This window comes from Podarcis erhardii, assembly GCF_964252035.2.
Source record: "Podarcis erhardii genome assembly, chromosome: 17".
NCBI classification, from domain to species: Eukaryota; Metazoa; Chordata; class Lepidosauria; order Squamata; family Lacertidae; genus Podarcis; species Podarcis erhardii.
This window is the reverse complement of record NC_138515.1, coordinates 7,118,109-7,134,517: the sequence shown is the minus strand read 5'-3', so window position 1 is coordinate 7,134,517 and position 16,409 is coordinate 7,118,109. Positions and strand designations below refer to the sequence as shown.

The 16,409-nt window shown below is 43.8% G+C and overlaps 1 protein-coding gene across 3 annotated transcripts in view; it reads right to left on the bottom strand.

Annotated features, from left to right (window-relative positions):
• Positions 1 to 16,409, bottom strand: part of SMARCA4 (SWI/SNF related BAF chromatin remodeling complex subunit ATPase 4) — a 61,539-nt gene that overhangs the window by 6,211 nt on the left and 38,919 nt on the right. Inside the window, exons 22-30 of one of the 3 annotated variants that reach the window (XM_081845034.1) lie at positions 15,136 to 15,243; positions 14,342 to 14,428; positions 13,052 to 13,098; positions 11,718 to 11,884; positions 9,825 to 9,988; positions 8,401 to 8,628; positions 8,083 to 8,181; positions 7,756 to 7,833; positions 6,028 to 6,246 (exon numbers count right to left, since the gene is read on the bottom strand). In XM_081845034.1, the coding sequence (XP_081701160.1) occupies positions 6,028 to 6,246; positions 7,756 to 7,833; positions 8,083 to 8,181; positions 8,401 to 8,628; positions 9,825 to 9,988; positions 11,718 to 11,884; positions 13,052 to 13,098; positions 14,342 to 14,428; positions 15,136 to 15,243 (1,197 nt within the window). Of the gene's footprint in view, positions 1 to 6,018; positions 6,247 to 7,755; positions 7,834 to 8,082; positions 8,182 to 8,400; positions 8,629 to 9,824; positions 9,989 to 11,717; positions 11,885 to 13,051; positions 13,099 to 14,341; positions 14,429 to 15,135; positions 15,244 to 16,409 lie in introns of all 3 variants that reach the window. The other 2 variants (XM_081845032.1, XM_081845033.1) reach the window with 2 other exon arrangements.

The window sequence follows — 16,409 nt, the reverse complement described above, 5'->3', positions numbered from 1 at the left end:
TGAGCTTTTCTTCTCATGTTAAACAGGGCCGGCAGGCTGGGACTCTGCAGAGGAATCTGTCGTGACAATGCAGAGGAGGGTGTGGGGATGCCCCTTCCTGCCAGCTCAGTTGCAAATTCTTCCGAAGCTGCAAAGAGACCCGCGGCTACTAACCACCAGTTAACAATACATATTAATGCTTCAGATTGCACAGGAGAGGAATAGAGGCCAGCAAACTGCAGGCCATGTATAACAGAAGTAGGAAAACTCAGAAGTAAAAATGGCCCATCTTTCCTTTTTCTTTAGTCATACATGGCTAGAGGCTCTCATCCAAAGCAAATTAACCTCGAGGTTGCAATTCAGGCACTATCCACAACACCTGAAAACTGGTATAGGACTTTTAAGAGGAGAATGGCCTGCCAACAAGGTTCTAGTTGCCATTTGTTTAAATGGCATCGACACCCTGGCTTCAACCCATTTTGGTTCCAAGCCTCTCCACACACTCAATACCCACCTTTTCAATTATGGTGAATAGTAAGTTGTGGAATACGTGCTGTAGATGCTATTGTCAGTTGCTGAGGAACTGAGACCTGGAGTCTGCATGTGTCATATTGACTCTGGTCAATTTGGTGAACAGAGAACAAGTGCAATAGAGGCAGGCGGCTCTTGAATGACTGTAAAGAAAAAGACTGGAGCCTAAGAAATTGCCCTGACTCTTCTTCTATAGATATTTGGGCCTATGGGGGGTTCCACCTACTCTATCTGCCACTTTCAAATTCCCCGCCTCAACCTCACTTTCCCCCCAAATATGGAGATTACTCGCCTTCTTGGAATGGTCTTCTTTAATCACACATTAGGTACTATACCTCAGCACTGGCCAACACGTGAAACACCACAGAAAGCTCTGGTGCATGGGAGAAGAGTGCCTACATCTCTCTCAGAACTGGTGTCAAAACAAAAGGGGTCCCAGAATGCTGCTTTCTATTCATCCCCTTCCAAAGTCTTAAGGTCTTACTGTCTCACTCAGAGCAAGACACCTCCAGAGGAAGGAGGGTGGGGTGAAATCACTCAAGGAACTATGAATACACGTAGTTTCTTCTATGTTTTTGTTGGGGCCTCTGCTTTGTGATCAATTAGGACATACCAGGAAGGGATGTCCAGAACATTAGCTGTGAGACACTGCTGTGCCTCTTCAAGAGAGAACACCAAAACACATAGTATGGGGTGAAGACCTTGCTAGATTCTGATTGGGCTCTAGTGGAAAGCAGAATTCACTTTTAAAGGGCACAAGTATGAAACATTAAATGTGGAGTCCAATGAAAACATATCCGGGAGCTAAAGGCGTTCCTTTTTCTTGATCCAGAACTGAAATGGAGTCCCTTGTCCCATGTAAAACATAAAAAACAAAAAAACCAGCTTGGCTCACACTTGAGCAATTTCCCTCTCACTGGTATGGCTGTGTTTGCCACTCACTGCCCTAAGCTATAGCAGGTTTTAAAATCTTTCCTAGGAAATAAAGCATTGTTAATCCCTTTCCAGATCCTCTGGTCAATGATCCACTGTCCAGCTGTGGGGTATGCTCATTCCACAAGAAGGTATTCTCGCTTCTGCTTGCTCTTTTGGATAGGGTGGGATGTTCAAAAAAGGCGATTACAAGAAATGCTCCACCTAATAAACTAAGCACATTGTCTTCAGATACTGGCACAATTCCTTTAAGTGCCAGGGAACTTCCAAGATGAGATCAGTTTCCTGTTTCCCTCATTATGCGCGGTAAAAAGATGTGATCTTCAACTTCAATATGAAAGCAACCCGTGTAACTGCAAAGCATTACAGCTGAAGTCTGGGCTGCCTATTAGGACCAGTGTGGTTCCTGGTGGTTAAGCCTCAGCTACTTGCTAGTGGGCATAGCTCAAGACAGCCTTGAAAAGAGGGGCTACAGAGAGATCCCAAACATGCTGCCTTTCCTATCAGAAGGCAGGAAGATGCTGCCCTGGAGAATCCAGCTACTGGGTAAAGATGCAGGAGAAAAGCATGCCCACGAAGACGGCCCAGTTGGAATAATATCTGGTTTGTAAAAAGAGGCAGCTGAGTAAGTGCCACATGGTTCTGACAGAGACTTATCTGGCGAATGGATTTGCCCTCACATTTCTTCTCAGGACCAGAAACCAAATGTGTGGACCAACCATATGCAGCGTCATCACATACAATGGATTAATAAACCTGGCAAGGATTGCCTGCCAGTTTGTTTGCACTGCTTCAGCCAGCCAGTGCTTGCTATGTGACATCTTCTAGAAAAGATGTCGCCCTTAGAGACTAACTGGTTTACTCGATGAAAGCTCAGATATCCCTGGCATTCATAATGCAAAACATGGTAGTTTGTTTGCTGTTTAGAACTAATATGGCTACGCTTCTGCAATTTTTTTAAATATAAAAAAGAATTCAATGACTCTGTCAGGGGGGAAACTAAGGTGATCTGCAATAAAGGAGCAGAACATATAACCTTGCTTGGCAGGTCACTCTGATATTTAGTGACGGACTTATTGGCAACATATGATCTTCATTATCTTTTGATACAGCATCTAACTTTTGAAGTACTTAGGCCAGAAGCAAAAATAAAATAAAATGATATTTTCCTCCCTGCTACCTTCAAACACGGTGTAACACAGAAAAAGTGGTATTACCTTTTTTTGTTTCTACTTGTTTGATAGGTAGCAGTCCAGAGACAGGGCACGCTCTCTGATCAGCCAAAAAGGAGCAGATGCTGAAGCAAAAAGTCTGGGAAGGACTTAGAGAGCACCCACCTCTTCCTCTGTACAACCATCCACTCCTAGCCTAAGACCTCACACACTACAACTCAAACAACAAGCACACTATACAACCAACAGACTACCACTGAAACATGCAGGTTATAGATTACTGTCCAATAAACAATCGGACAGAAAATTTTCAGCTAAGAAAACATTTTCTGTTTTATTTGTTGCTGGGCAGTGGTCTGCTCACTGGAGGTAGGTGAGAGCACCAGAACCCTGAGGTTCATGCACTGTTTTTCTAATTTATAAGCAAGGTTTGGATACCCCTTGGTAGAAAGATAGGCTTAGACATGTCTCTCTTCATACTGATAGATCTTATGAAAATGTGCACAGCACTCAGAAATAAATATCTTGCTCCACCAGGTTACTCTGGGTCTGCACAAGCAGAACACAAACCAGTTATAGGCAATAGTTTTGCTTCAGTGCCCACCAAATATTGATCTGATCATATAGACAAGTTTAAAGTGATTTCTTTTTCTTTAAAAGCAGCAATATCCACAGCAAAGTGCCCCATGTTTGGTTGTAAAAAGCAGCTTGACCCTGTAAGAATTGCTGAAGCAAAGGTTTTGCAGACTGAAGAACCCAAGTTTGACTATTAGACGTCTACTTGGTTCACAAAAAACTGCAGGATGCGTTTCAACTTATAGCTTCGACAGTAGATATTTTACAGCACACAGCCCTTCAAATTCAATGTATGCAGTGTATATTGTAAAAGGGCCATGCACAGCTTTTTCACCTGTGAAGGTTTAAATGCTGGAGCTCCCAATATGAAATACAGGCAGCTCCCATTTTGCCTGCGTTCAAGGCATGTGCGACCAATGACACATGTGCCATTTTCAGCCCCGGAAGGGGGTGGAGATGAAAGAGAGTGGGCTTATGCTTGCCCACCAAGGCGTATGATGACTCGGAACAGAGTAAAGTCCAACAAAGTAAAGCCCAAATCCAAAGCATCAAGGTGCTGATCATGTTCTCAGCATGGTTTCAAACGCACTTCAAACCCAGTAAGGGATACTCTACTTGGTGACAAAGACCCATGCTGGTCTCAAGCTAGAAAGCGCTTGAACAATCTCTGGGTTGAAGTAGAAGTGTTGCCTGCATGAATCCTGATGCATGATGCCTGCGTTTCCTCTGGAACTGTTGGAACACCAACAGTCATCATGCCAGTGACTCTTCTGCAAAATAAACTTCTCTGAAATCTGGTTTGCTGTGATGTGGTCTGTGAAAAAACCTTGCAGTGAGGCACAGTCTTTTAAGCAGATCTCCTCTAATGGCATTGCCATTACCATCAGAGAAGCTGGAGAGCTGGAATGGCATTTTCTCGATTTGAGTTTCGGCCTCCTGCCCTTGGAAATTAATATGATGCATCTAGAGACACTGCTGAACATCAGCTACTCCCCAGTGTCTCCAGCAGATGCCTTTCTCAGCTTGTGATCTTCAAATGGACTGAATCTGACGCATGCAAGGCATGCATGCCACCTCAACATTTCAGTCCCTCTCCCAAAGAATTTGTTCCAGGGAAGACAGGCAGGTGCCCATGAGAACATGCAACTAACTTGCATAATGGGCAACCTCACTTTCACACTACTGGCAGTTACCAGAAGGAGTTGTTTAGTACCGTGTTACATGCTCTGGTCTATGTAGCTCAAAAGCACCTGCTGACCAGCACCAAACTTCCCAATGGCAAGGCACTGGTACAGGTTTTTAAAGCATTGCTCCTCTCCAAAGGGATAGATGAAACATCACAAAGATGTAGATACATGTCAAGGTCTGCAGAGACCAGCTAGTGGACGTGACAGCATCTTGAGCCACCTTCTTTGACAAAACTGTTTCCCCTTAACAGTTCCAGGATGGTCTTTGCACTTCTCCAGAAAGAGGAAAAGAAGGAATAAGTTCTCTCAAAAAAATGTCAGCACTTGCAACAATAGCATGTATGAGGTACAAGAAACTCCTCCTTCAGGGCCTTAAGGCAGGCTAGAATGCCTCTAACAGGATAAGTCGTGGCAGAGACCACCTTAATGACTTCAGTCATGTACTCTATGGGTCTTCTTAAGGCCAGGCTCACTTTCTGTGCACTTGTTCCATAGGCCTGGGTGTTCCCCTCAGGTAGCAAGCAGAAGTCTATGGTAAGAAATGTCAAAGCTTCAAGTATTTTAGGCAACAAGAACAACCGAGACTCAGAGTACAGTGGACAGATCCTTGTCTAGTGTTTAGTCTGGACAGGACACCTTGTTTGGTTCACTCTACAAAGCTGTAAGAAATGTCTTGAAACGGGGGTTCACCATGTTAGTCACATGTCTCTGCCTTGGACAAACAGGACAGCATAACGTGTGGGAGGAGGCCTCACTATTCAGCTGCAGAACCTGGCTTCGCCACCATGCCCTTAAGGGAGCAGGTTGGAAGGAGGAACTCATAACTGAATTTCATAGCAAGATTCTCTGGCTCCTAACTTGCACACTGAATTTCTCACCCTTTGGGAAGGCTGAACAAAGCAGAACAACTCTTTCTCCTTTGCTGATTAACACTTGGGCTTGAATCCTTCAACTCATAAGAGCCTAACTCAGCATCTGGGATGTTCCACAAAGAAAAACCAGCTTAGCTTGATCGGCAGCAGAGCAAAGTTAACCAAACCTGCACTTTCTTTCTCTTGCACAAGCTCGGAGGAGGAACAGTGCTTCGGGATGGCTACTGCAGTTCAGGACCAGCTTCCTATTCCCTCCCCGTGCTGCCCCAAAGTCTGCCTCTTGCAGGCCAAAGAGCCCCCAGTCTCTGGATCACTGCCTAGCAACAAGTAGGATGAAATATTTGCTGGGCCAGACAGGCAAGAAGAGCATACACTCAGCTGCATAGCAAGCAGGCTTACTGCATCTGAAATGTTTGCAATCTGTCAAGGAGATCAGTTGAATTTAAATTTGGCAACATGGTTTCCACACAGCTGAGTTCCTAATACCCAACAGAAGTTTTGCATGGTGAAGTTGATGTGTGTTTCAAGAAAGCTCCTAGACTTTATAAATGCCAACATTTAGGTTATCAATTTAACAACATCATAGTATTTCTGATAGTCGTGTAGAAAAAGTATTGTTGCCAAACTCGGTGCTTGCTAGCACAATCTTAGCTGACCATCAAAACTTCTGAGACTGGGTATTTTCCTCAACTTTCTGACACACAGACAGACAACACAGACACAAGTAGAAATAAAAATTTAGAAAATCATTGGAGAACGATGCTGTACCATGTATACCTTGAGCCACTGCTTCTCAGTCAGCGAGTCACTATAGTCCACTTCCTTACGGTGACGAGAACCTCGCCCAAACATCTTTTCTTCCTCTTCCTCGCAGGTTAGCCTCTCTACTTCAGCATCATCTTTAATGATCCAAGAGGGCAATTCATCCTCTTCCATTAGACGTGGCTTTCTCTTTGGATTGCGGGCTTCTTCTCGCCTGCGATCCAAGTCCATGCGCTGTAAGGAAAATAGCCTGAGGTGAAGGCTCCAAAGAGTATGTTGGCTGTACTAGTTATATATTCTAAGGCTATACTGGCTATATATTCTACTTGGACCCAGGGTAGCTGCTCTTAGAGAGTCATCAAGCCGAAGAAGGTCATCAATGGGAAACTAAGCCTGTGTTAGCAACATACTGGGCAGACTAGGGGTTATACAGAAAACAAAGGATTAAAATTACACTAATTCATGCCACAATCATAGTTGTTTCTGCTGAGAAACAGTGGGGAAACACCAGCAGGCATCATGTCCCTAGAGTAGGGCAAGACTTGCCATCAAAAGGAGACAGAGCCTAACAACATTAATTTAAAATATTTATATATTGCCTCTCTCATTGAAATAAAACCCAGGAATGCCCTGTCCATTAGACAATGTCCAAATGTTGTAGGACTCCCAAGCTTATTGGGCTGATGGGAGCTGGAGTACGACCATACCTGGAGTGCCACAGGTTAGCCACCCTTTGCCTAGTGGATGAAGGTTGGGCTGCAATATGCTTGACATAAATCTCATTAATTTTATAATTGGGCTTATTTTCAATTTAACAGGCTTTGGAGGCCAGCATGGATGCGTGATAGCCTGTTGAAAGGTGAGGAAGCCATTTCAAGTATGCTCCAAAAGGGGTTTATACCTGAAATGTGTATGTTTCTATGGAAAAGCATGAACCGAGTTCTACCTGTTAGAACTCTTGTCCCTAGACACCATATCAGAGCAGAAGGAAACAATGCAATCATTTTCTTTGAAAGAAGCCAGATTCAGCTGCCACTTCCCTCCTTTCTGTTGAAAATCCAGAACTTCACCTGTCACCTTCTCCCCTCCTCTAGCAACCTGTAGCTAGTGTAAACCTAGGTGTTCACAGGCTGAAGGGTAGGAGGGTTCTCTTCCCCACCCCCTTCTGCCTTTTTTCTCAGGGACCTAAAGTGAGGGGCTCATGATTATTGGAGGAAACAGAAGGGCAGCAGCATCCCAAGGGCATAGGATCCAACCCAACAGCTGCAGTATGTCACCTGCCCTGAGCCTTAGAACTGGGTAACAGCTTATTCACAAAGAATAAGATGGCACTCTCAGCTATCTATTCATTCTCTCCACTACTGCTGCCATAATGTGAGACTCAGACTAATAGCCACCCTAGTCAACCAGAACACAAGTACTTCCTCAAGTTTATGTTTTTTTGTACAAGAACCCATAGTGCTTGTCCTGCTTTCACTGCCACTGGGATTTTTTTAAAGCAAGTATAATCAGTTAATTGAATGAACTCAAAGGGTTTGCAAGGGCAGAATATGCAGAAACCTTGTATCCCCCCCCCCAAAAAAAACCTTCTCTTTATTGGAAGGACTCTTGATTTCTAGACCCGGACTCGTGTTTTTTGTTAACACTACTTAGCACCCCTCCAGTATACCTTAATACTAGACTGAATTCAGGAAGATAAGGCTGACCTGTTTGAAATGCAAGAAGCAAGGCAGTCACTCTCACCATAAAAAGGTCAAACTCCTCCTCGTGCCGGGCAATCATCTGGTTAACTGTCTCATCATCAGGAACTTCATCTTCCTCCTGAAAGATTTCAAAAGAGCCCCGTTTAACTCGTATGGAGATGCACCATCTGGCAACTCACTGCTCAAAACTGTACATTGAATGTGTTTTTACTATTTCACATTTGATTTGGCTACTCATGTAAAAACGAGCTGGGTAGTCTCAGTGGACAGGGAAGTTCGCCACCCGAGTTGGCAACTTTGCTGACAGTCTTAAAACACAGTGAGGCGAAGGACTGGACAGGCGCGGCGACTGAATGACCCCTCTCACCTTTAAAGGTGGTTCCTCCAAGTCGGAGTTGAGGCACAGGGTTGAGGCAGTGTGGGGAAAGCTTGCGCTGCCACTGCCGCTGCCCGTGCTGTATCTGGTCTGTGGATAGATAGAGGACTTCAGTCTCCAGGGCTGTCAAGCCAGCCCCTTTCACTGACACTCAAATTCACTTTCTAGCATGACAAGGGTTCATGCCATTTCCTTCCAGCCCACAGTCCCTTGCGTCAGCGTCATACAAAACACAAAGCTAGGCAATGCATTCACCACTCATACGCTGGAGGAGGAGAAAGCAAAAAAACCACCCCTCTGCTCCCTTACCTCATCCTGCTCCTCATGCTCCAAGATAGCCTGGAGAAAAGCTCTCCTTTCATGGCTGGAAGATTTCTGGTCAAACATGCCAGCCTGGATAACCTTTTGATCTACATTCAGCTTGTACTTGGCTGCAGCAAGGATCTTCTCTTCCACGCTGTTCACAGTGCAAAGGCGCAGCACACGGACTTCATTCTGCTGCCCGATGCGATGCGCTCGGTCCTGGGCCTGCAGGTCCTAAGAAAGGGAGAAGAAGAAGAAAGCTCTCACTGTTCAGAGAGTAGTTAAAATTCAGCTATCACCTTCATGTGCTTTTATGCACAGCACTTTAGAGAGATTCAACCCACAATACTCCAATGGAGTAAGGTGCAAATACGTGACATCAGTGTTGTTCAGAACCCACTTCTTAATTTACCACCATACATTTGCATAGTAGTAGTGAAGCTGCGGTGACTTACCTTAGGTCAGCCTGTGAACCTGTAGTGTATTCTGACCCTTCCACTGAAGACCAGTGTTCTACTCTGTGGCCCATTCACCAGGGTTATCGGAATAGCTGGTTTTATTTATATATTTGTGTGTGTGTGTATGTCTTGGAAACTCTGGCGAAGGGTAATATAGAAACTTTTTACATAAATCTTGGTTTACAAAGCCGTAACTTGGGACCTGAGTACCTGAAGGAGTGCCTTCCCCATAGCTTCTGACCCAAAACTAATGATCGGTGGGAGAGGTCCTGTTTGTGGTCCCATCAGCAGGGGTGGCAAGGTGATTTAGGACAGCGTGTTTTCGGCAAAAGTGCCCTGTTTAAGGAAGTCTGTTTCTGCTGAAATCAGGTAGTCTGCTAGATTCGCCACATTCAGGCAGAATGTTAAAACTTTTGTCTAGGACTTTGGGGCATAATTGTGAGGTCTCTGCGCTGAAGGTATTAGCATGCTATTTTAAATATATTGTAATTGACATTTTAAATGCTGTACAGCTTTATGTATTTTTCTGTATTACATTAAGTTAGTTGCCCTGGGTTTCCTTTAGGAAGAAGCATGAGATACAAGAAACATTGTTAATCAATTATGTGAGGAGCTTCCCAAAGACACCCATGGCATAGTGTGTTCAGTGTTGCCAAATTGCTTTAGGAGGCGATAGGAAGATTTCTACCCCAAGATTCCCATCATGTTTGGCACATGATTACTATAGAGAAGCGCTAACATTCAAGATTCTGTTGAAAATCCAGAACTTCAGTAATCAAATAGATGTGCATTTACTGTTGACCAAAGTACAGCAAGACACAGAAAAGCTCTGCTTCTTTTGTATCAGCTCAACAGATAAGACAGGCATGCTACAAATTTATCATTACCAACCTCACTCCACCCCACTCCCATACTAGTATTCAGTTTCAAAAAACTTAATTTCTGAAGCCCATAAATACATTTTATTATTACCTGGTGGGGATTCCAATCACTGTCAAAAATGATCACAGTGTCAGCAGACTGTAGGTTTAGCCCCAGGCCTCCAGCTCGGGTACTCAGCAAAAAAATAAAATATTCAGAGCCTGGTTCATTGAACGTTTTCAGCAGCATGCCACGGTCTTCCGCTTTAGTGGTTCCTTTAAAAGTAGAGAGACAAGAGTGGTTTTCCCCCCACTGCTACAAATTTTGGTTTGAGTAGAAAACCTGTCATCTTTAAGAACCCCAGAAATCTGGGTAAGCATAGCACTGGTCCACAGAGGGGAAGCATTTTTTATACTGGGAACCAACCAAGTTGAGATATACACCCACATTCCAAAATGTCTGGAGAGCTTGCATATCAATTTAACTATTTAAGTTCCTAATGGTATTACGAAAGACAACTTACAATCAGAGAACAATCAGGTGGTTTGGATTAGCAGATACTGTCTTGGGGTGGGGTGGAGAGGGGGAAGGGGAAAAGAGAGGACAGGGAAGTTGGTACTGGTTCTTTCTCCCAATCCTGCCTCTTCCTACTTCTGTACTCCAAACTGGGGATAAGAGGGGAATAAGATAGAAATGAACACTCAGCTGCACACCAGTACCTGCAGTAAAAAGGCACCATCCTGCTTTTGTCCACTATCATTCACCAAGGAAACCATTGGGGCAGGCTATGTTAAGGCCGATTTATAAAAGAACAGCTGCTGCTTCTACATGGTTGGGACCCCCATACTCAACTAGATACTGACCTACAATCACACAGTGTATCATGTAGCAAGTTCCTAGGTCAGCATTACTGGTGACATGGGAGGTAGGGTACGTGATCTGCCAGGCCTCTGTAGCAACCATGCAGGGCCTACGCTGATGACATAAACAGACTTCTGTTTCGCCCAGTGTAGGCCATCAACACTGGCTACACTTAGCCTTCTCTGTTACTAGCACAATACAAGCAGACCCCCATTTTTGACCAGTGTTGGGAGTCACATGTGCAGCACATGATGCTATTGGACTGTCACCTGTCGGATTGTAAATACTTCAAACTTTATGGCATTCACTTGGGAACACACCATAAAGGCCTCATTCCCATGCAAAGTGAAGCATCACGTGTTGAGGGGGAATGAGTTCAAGACCTGCTCTTGATCTTACCTCACAAACCAACCTTAAAATGAAAAAAAAAATGTGTGAACAGGGTCGCTGCCACTAATTAAGGAACCAGTTGACAGGAAAAAAAGAGGAAACATGAAAACTGAAATAATAAAAGGCTGGTATAACCAAAGAGGAATAAATACAGAGGGAATGTGCTCAAATCCTCTTGTGATAGAGGAACAGATCTGCCCAAATGTTTAAACCAATGGTATTTTGGTATCATTACTAAAAAAAAGGAGCCATCATTTCAAGAGAACCACCTGAAAGGGGGCGTCTTTGGGAAAGAGTACGACTTGAAGGATGGAGGGGAGGGAGAACCAGGGCAAGTCACTGTAACTTTGGCAAAGGAATCAGCCCACTTGACAGTGTCTGGTTGCCATTCTGAAATTTGAAAGAGAAATCAACTTGTGAAGGTTTGTAGCAGAGAGGAAGAACTGGAAATGGTGCAGCCAGAACACTGTAAGCTTAGCATGAAGTGGGCCCAGTGGGGGAGGGAAAAGCTCAAATTCCTACATGATGGCTCCACATGCTACACCATGGGCCATACAGGATCACACCCCAAAATTGCACATGCCAAGAGAATCTTCCTATGCACTGAAGTTGGTGCATTTCACTTTCTTACATTGCTCCACACACACAGCCTGACTAAAGACATACAGAGACTACATGAAGAAAGGTACTTTATTAACCGCGTGCCAAAATCAGGCCTTCCTACAACATTACAGGCCCTAATGCAAAACTCACCATCTAGCCTGAGGTATTTGAAGCCACGGTAAGCAAAATAATCTTCCATTATGGTCATGAGGGAGGTCATCTGACAAAAAAGCAGCACCTTGTGGTTGGTAGCTCGTAACTTGGGAAGAATCCGATCTAGGAGCTCAAACTTCCCTGAAGCGCGGTACAGGTCAAGCCTGGTTCAGAACATGAGGAGGAGAAACAAAGAAACTGTTTTCTTCTGGTATAGTGGCTTTTAACATTCTGCCTTCGGGGACCTGCTTTCACATCAATTTATCTGCCAAGCAATGCTTGTGTGTTTGCGGTGGAAGTCTTGGATGTTCAGTGTATACTGGGAATTATTCAAGAAGCACAGCAATTTTACACAAAGCCTGGCCCTACTGGATCTCCTTTTTAACTGTGTGAACTGACAGTGTGGCTCGCTCAATCAATCAATCAATCAATCAACCAATCATTTATTTTTTTACAATCTCTTTTCCCCTAAGAGACTCAAGGAGGCTTACAGATAAAAATAAGAACTGCTAAAAACACGGGGGAAGGGGACAATAATGAAAAAAACAATTAAACATTGATAGAATTAAAACTATGTACAAATATAAAATCTATTAAAACCGTGCCAATAATCACAGCAAAAAACAACACGGCACCAGCCCTTTCACTAAGAAGGCTCTAGAACATAACTAATACTTCTATACAGCTTCAGGTTGCAGGGAAAGGCTGACATTAGTGTTTTTCAGGGGGAAATGTTAATCGTAACTAGTCTTCTAGCTGTGGGGTCCCCAGGTGCTCTCAGGGTAACTCAAGGTACAGCCAGCAGGGTAATTAATACATGCTTGATAGATGACTGAGAGCAACCAACCTTGAAAGCTAAAGACAGAAGGATTCTGGAAAATACCAGAACCACAAACCAACACGGAAGGTGGAACTACAAGACAAGTGGGAAATTTACTTAACGGTTAAAAGGAGGGATGTGAACACTAGGAACAGAATTGTGAGGGCTTCTGTAAGCTAAAAACAGGCAGGCTAACATAACACTTGGCAAGTGTTGGTGCCCAATGATGAAAAGAGGCCTGGTCTTTCTCCTGGAGAAATAAAGACTCACCAGAGCCCCTCAATGAACAATAGAGGGTTTTGGGGTTCTGAGGGCACTTTGAGCCTAACCAAAATCCTTTTACTGAAGAGAAAGCAGTGAGTGATCAAACAATAACTCAGAAGCAGCCTGTCAAATGTCTCTGGAAGCTGACAAGCAGGGCACAAAAATCTCCTCCTCTTCAGTATTTGGTTTCAGTGATTACCCAAGAAAAACATGCACTTCCTAAAATTCTTTGTGGTGGCCAACTTACCCTTGCACAATGCCTCCAGTGAAGCCTAAGTGCTCAGAAAAGGATTCCTACAACAAAACAAAAGAAAGCCAGTCTAAGCATGAACAGGACAGGCCAAACAATATTTCAGAGACGGTTTCCTCTAAGAGATAATGGTCCACATGCTTTAGTAACATGCAAAGAGATAATGGTAAACAATAATTAACTTTTCAGCTATCATAACCATTATTATGACAATTTTAAAATCTAAGCACCCTACAAATAAACTGATGCTTCAGTTGGGTTTGAAATCTTTTCCAATGAGGCATAAATATATACAGAAGAACAGGAGACAAACACCACTGGATTCCACATCTGTAAGCTTTCCATATAGATTCCAAGATTCCATCATTAAGCCCAGCCTTTGCCAACCGGGTGCCCTCCATATCCTTTGAACTAGAACTACGATGGCTTTGCTGACTGCAGTCAATGGGAGTTAACAGCCCCAAGCACATGAAGGGCACCAGGTTGGTAAAGGCTGATGTTGTCAAAGTATTGCACTATATACAACCACTGGACCAGGCCAATGGTCTATCCATTCCAGCATCCTGTTCTCACAGTGGCCAACCAGATGCCTGTGGGAAACCCGCAAGCAGGATCCAAGCACAAAAATACTCTGTCCCCCCTGTGGTTTCCAGCAGCTGGTAATCAGAAGCATTATTGCCACCAACTGTGGAGGCAGTGTAGCCATCATGGCCAGCTTTTGATAACCCTCTCCTCCATGAATAAGAACTTAAAAAGAGCCTAAACAGTTAACTTTTGGATCTTCAAATTGTGGGATAAAGCGGGGTGGTGGGTGCATGAGTGTGAAGGAGAAGGAGCTGCATTCTTACCGAAACTATATTTAATATTATCACACAAAGTCACAGCAGCAAGAAATATGCAACTGCATGTCAGATTCTCCATGTAGCTGCACCGCTAAGGCCCAGCATTGAGGAGGTTCCAGAAGGTAGAATAAGTTGTGGAAGCAGGACAGAACTGAATAGAAATGGTGGGTCAATCTAACATTTACGAGACATCCCATGCCCAAAGTACTTTGTAGGCCAGGAAGGAGAACCTGTGGTCTTCTAGATGGTGTTTGACTACAACTAACATCCCAAACCATTGGCCATATTGGCTGGGGCTGATGGGAGTTGTAGTTCAACACCATGGGGGGCTGCAGTTCCTCATTCCTGCTAAAGAACAAGTATTCCAGCAATACTTTTGGCCCATCATTGCTAGTTGCCCTCATTGAGCAGGCTGAAAATGTCAACAGCAAAAACACTTGTTTACCTCTATGTGCTGAAACATGTAGGGATGGTTGCAAATCTTCCTCAGCTGCATGATAGTGTTCATGAGCGTTTTTGTACCACCTTTGCCCTGGGAAAATAAGACAGCACTACTCAAACATTTCTCCCTCAGTGAACTACAATTATTGATAGCAATGTGTGCAAAACCTTTAAAAAAGATTTTAAGTGTTAAACTATTTATGGCATATTTCATCACCGTGCTTCCTAATAAATCTATCATTTTCTATCTAGGGATTAAACCATGGAACAAATGTTGGACAGTACAGGAACCATGGCAGAGACCTTCTTTTGCCTTATTTCACGAAGTGTGTGTTTGTTTTGGCTTTTTTGCTTGAGCAGTATGCAACCAGATAACCTAAGTAAACAATTTCATGAAGGTGCACCTCTTCACAAAAATTATTCAAGCAACCATGTTGCAACATCACGTTTTTAAAAATGAGCACCACTGCAGGAAAGCTTCTCACCCTGATATTGCTACAAATTTTGGAACTAGTAAGAAATTTTAAAATTACGTTTCAAAACAGTGTTACAGTCAGATACTATTATTGTTTGTTCAATGGCTTGTGTGAAGAGAGCTGGTGTTTCTTCATCATGAATCTGAAGGCCCTCAAGAGCCCAAACTCAAATTCTTTAGTAAAATGCTTTCCCCCTCTGAAAAAACATTGTCTATCATAACAACTATCCTTGCATGAAAAAAATAAAAACACTCATTGACTAGACCTGACAATAAGATGCCTGTCCTTACTGCACATTAGAGAAAAAGGCTGAAATCCAAACCTTTTTGTCCTTCTCTGATCCATCCGTAAGCAGCACTCCCTTGGCTTGCATGTGTCTATAAAGTACCCTTTGTAATGCAGACATATCACACTTAATCACATATTCCACCTGTTGTGAACAGAGAGAGGAGATATTAATTCATGAAACTGCATTCACAAAGCATGGATCCAAATAACCTTCCTGAGTTTGGAAAATTTCATTGCTTTCAGTGTCTTCAGACTTGTAGAAATCTTTGAGTAGCAGTATTTGGGGGGCGGTTGGGGAGAAGGTTCTAAGTTCAATCAGTCCCTGGTACCTTTAGGTAGGGGTGGAAAAGTTGCTCTGTCTGAAACCTTGGAGAGCCTGTGCTAGTCAGTGTATACAGTACTGAGATAGAAGGACCAATGGTCTCTGACTTGGTATAAGGCTTTCCAAAGAGTCCCCACAAATGGTTCCTTGTCATCCCGGAAAAAAGTAACAGGAGGGTTCTGTCCTTGGATGAGGAATAGAGGGGGTGCTAATCAAATCTGCAGACGACAACAAACTGGGAGGGGTATCTCATATTTCAGAAAACAGAATCAGGATGCAAGATGACCTTCACAGATGGGAAAACTAGGTCCAACCCAACAAAATGCTTTTCAAGAGGGACAAAAGAAAGGTTCTGCACTTAGACAGGAATAACCAGGTGCACAAATATATGATGGGGGACACTTGAGGCAGGGGGTGGGGTGGAAAGGTTTGGAGCAGGCCCAGTTTGTTTCCTGAGCTCCTCACTGCTACTGGTGGGGGTGGGAGGGGAACAAAGCAGAGAAAGGTTTTTCCCTTCATTCCTGCCCCATTTTAAAATGCACTTTCTTCTCTCTAATTGGTCAGCAGCAATAGACTGGGAAACAAAGGGAAATAAGAAGCTTTCTTCTCTCCTGCCTTGTAAAAAAGAGAGAAGCTTGAATTTCAAAATGCATTTTTTTTCTCTCTCCTTCCCCCCACAGCTTCACACAGCAGCAGCAGTGAGGGACAGGGACGAAAGGGAGGGGGGTTTGGCGACATGTAAAGGGAGTGGTGGTTTTGGCAAGCTGTGAGGGGAAGTTGTTTTTTGGGATGAGCTGCAGGAGGAAGGATTTTGGGAGGCACGTTGTACAGCGAAGTGGGGCTTCATGAAGCAGGAGAGTTTGGGGGTATAAAGGGTGGAGGGGGATTTTTGAGGGGTTAAAGAGTAAAGGAAGGATTTAGGGGAATGAGGTATAAAGGGAGGTTGAACAGGCATAAAGGGAGGGTGGGGTTTGCCTGGGTGCAAA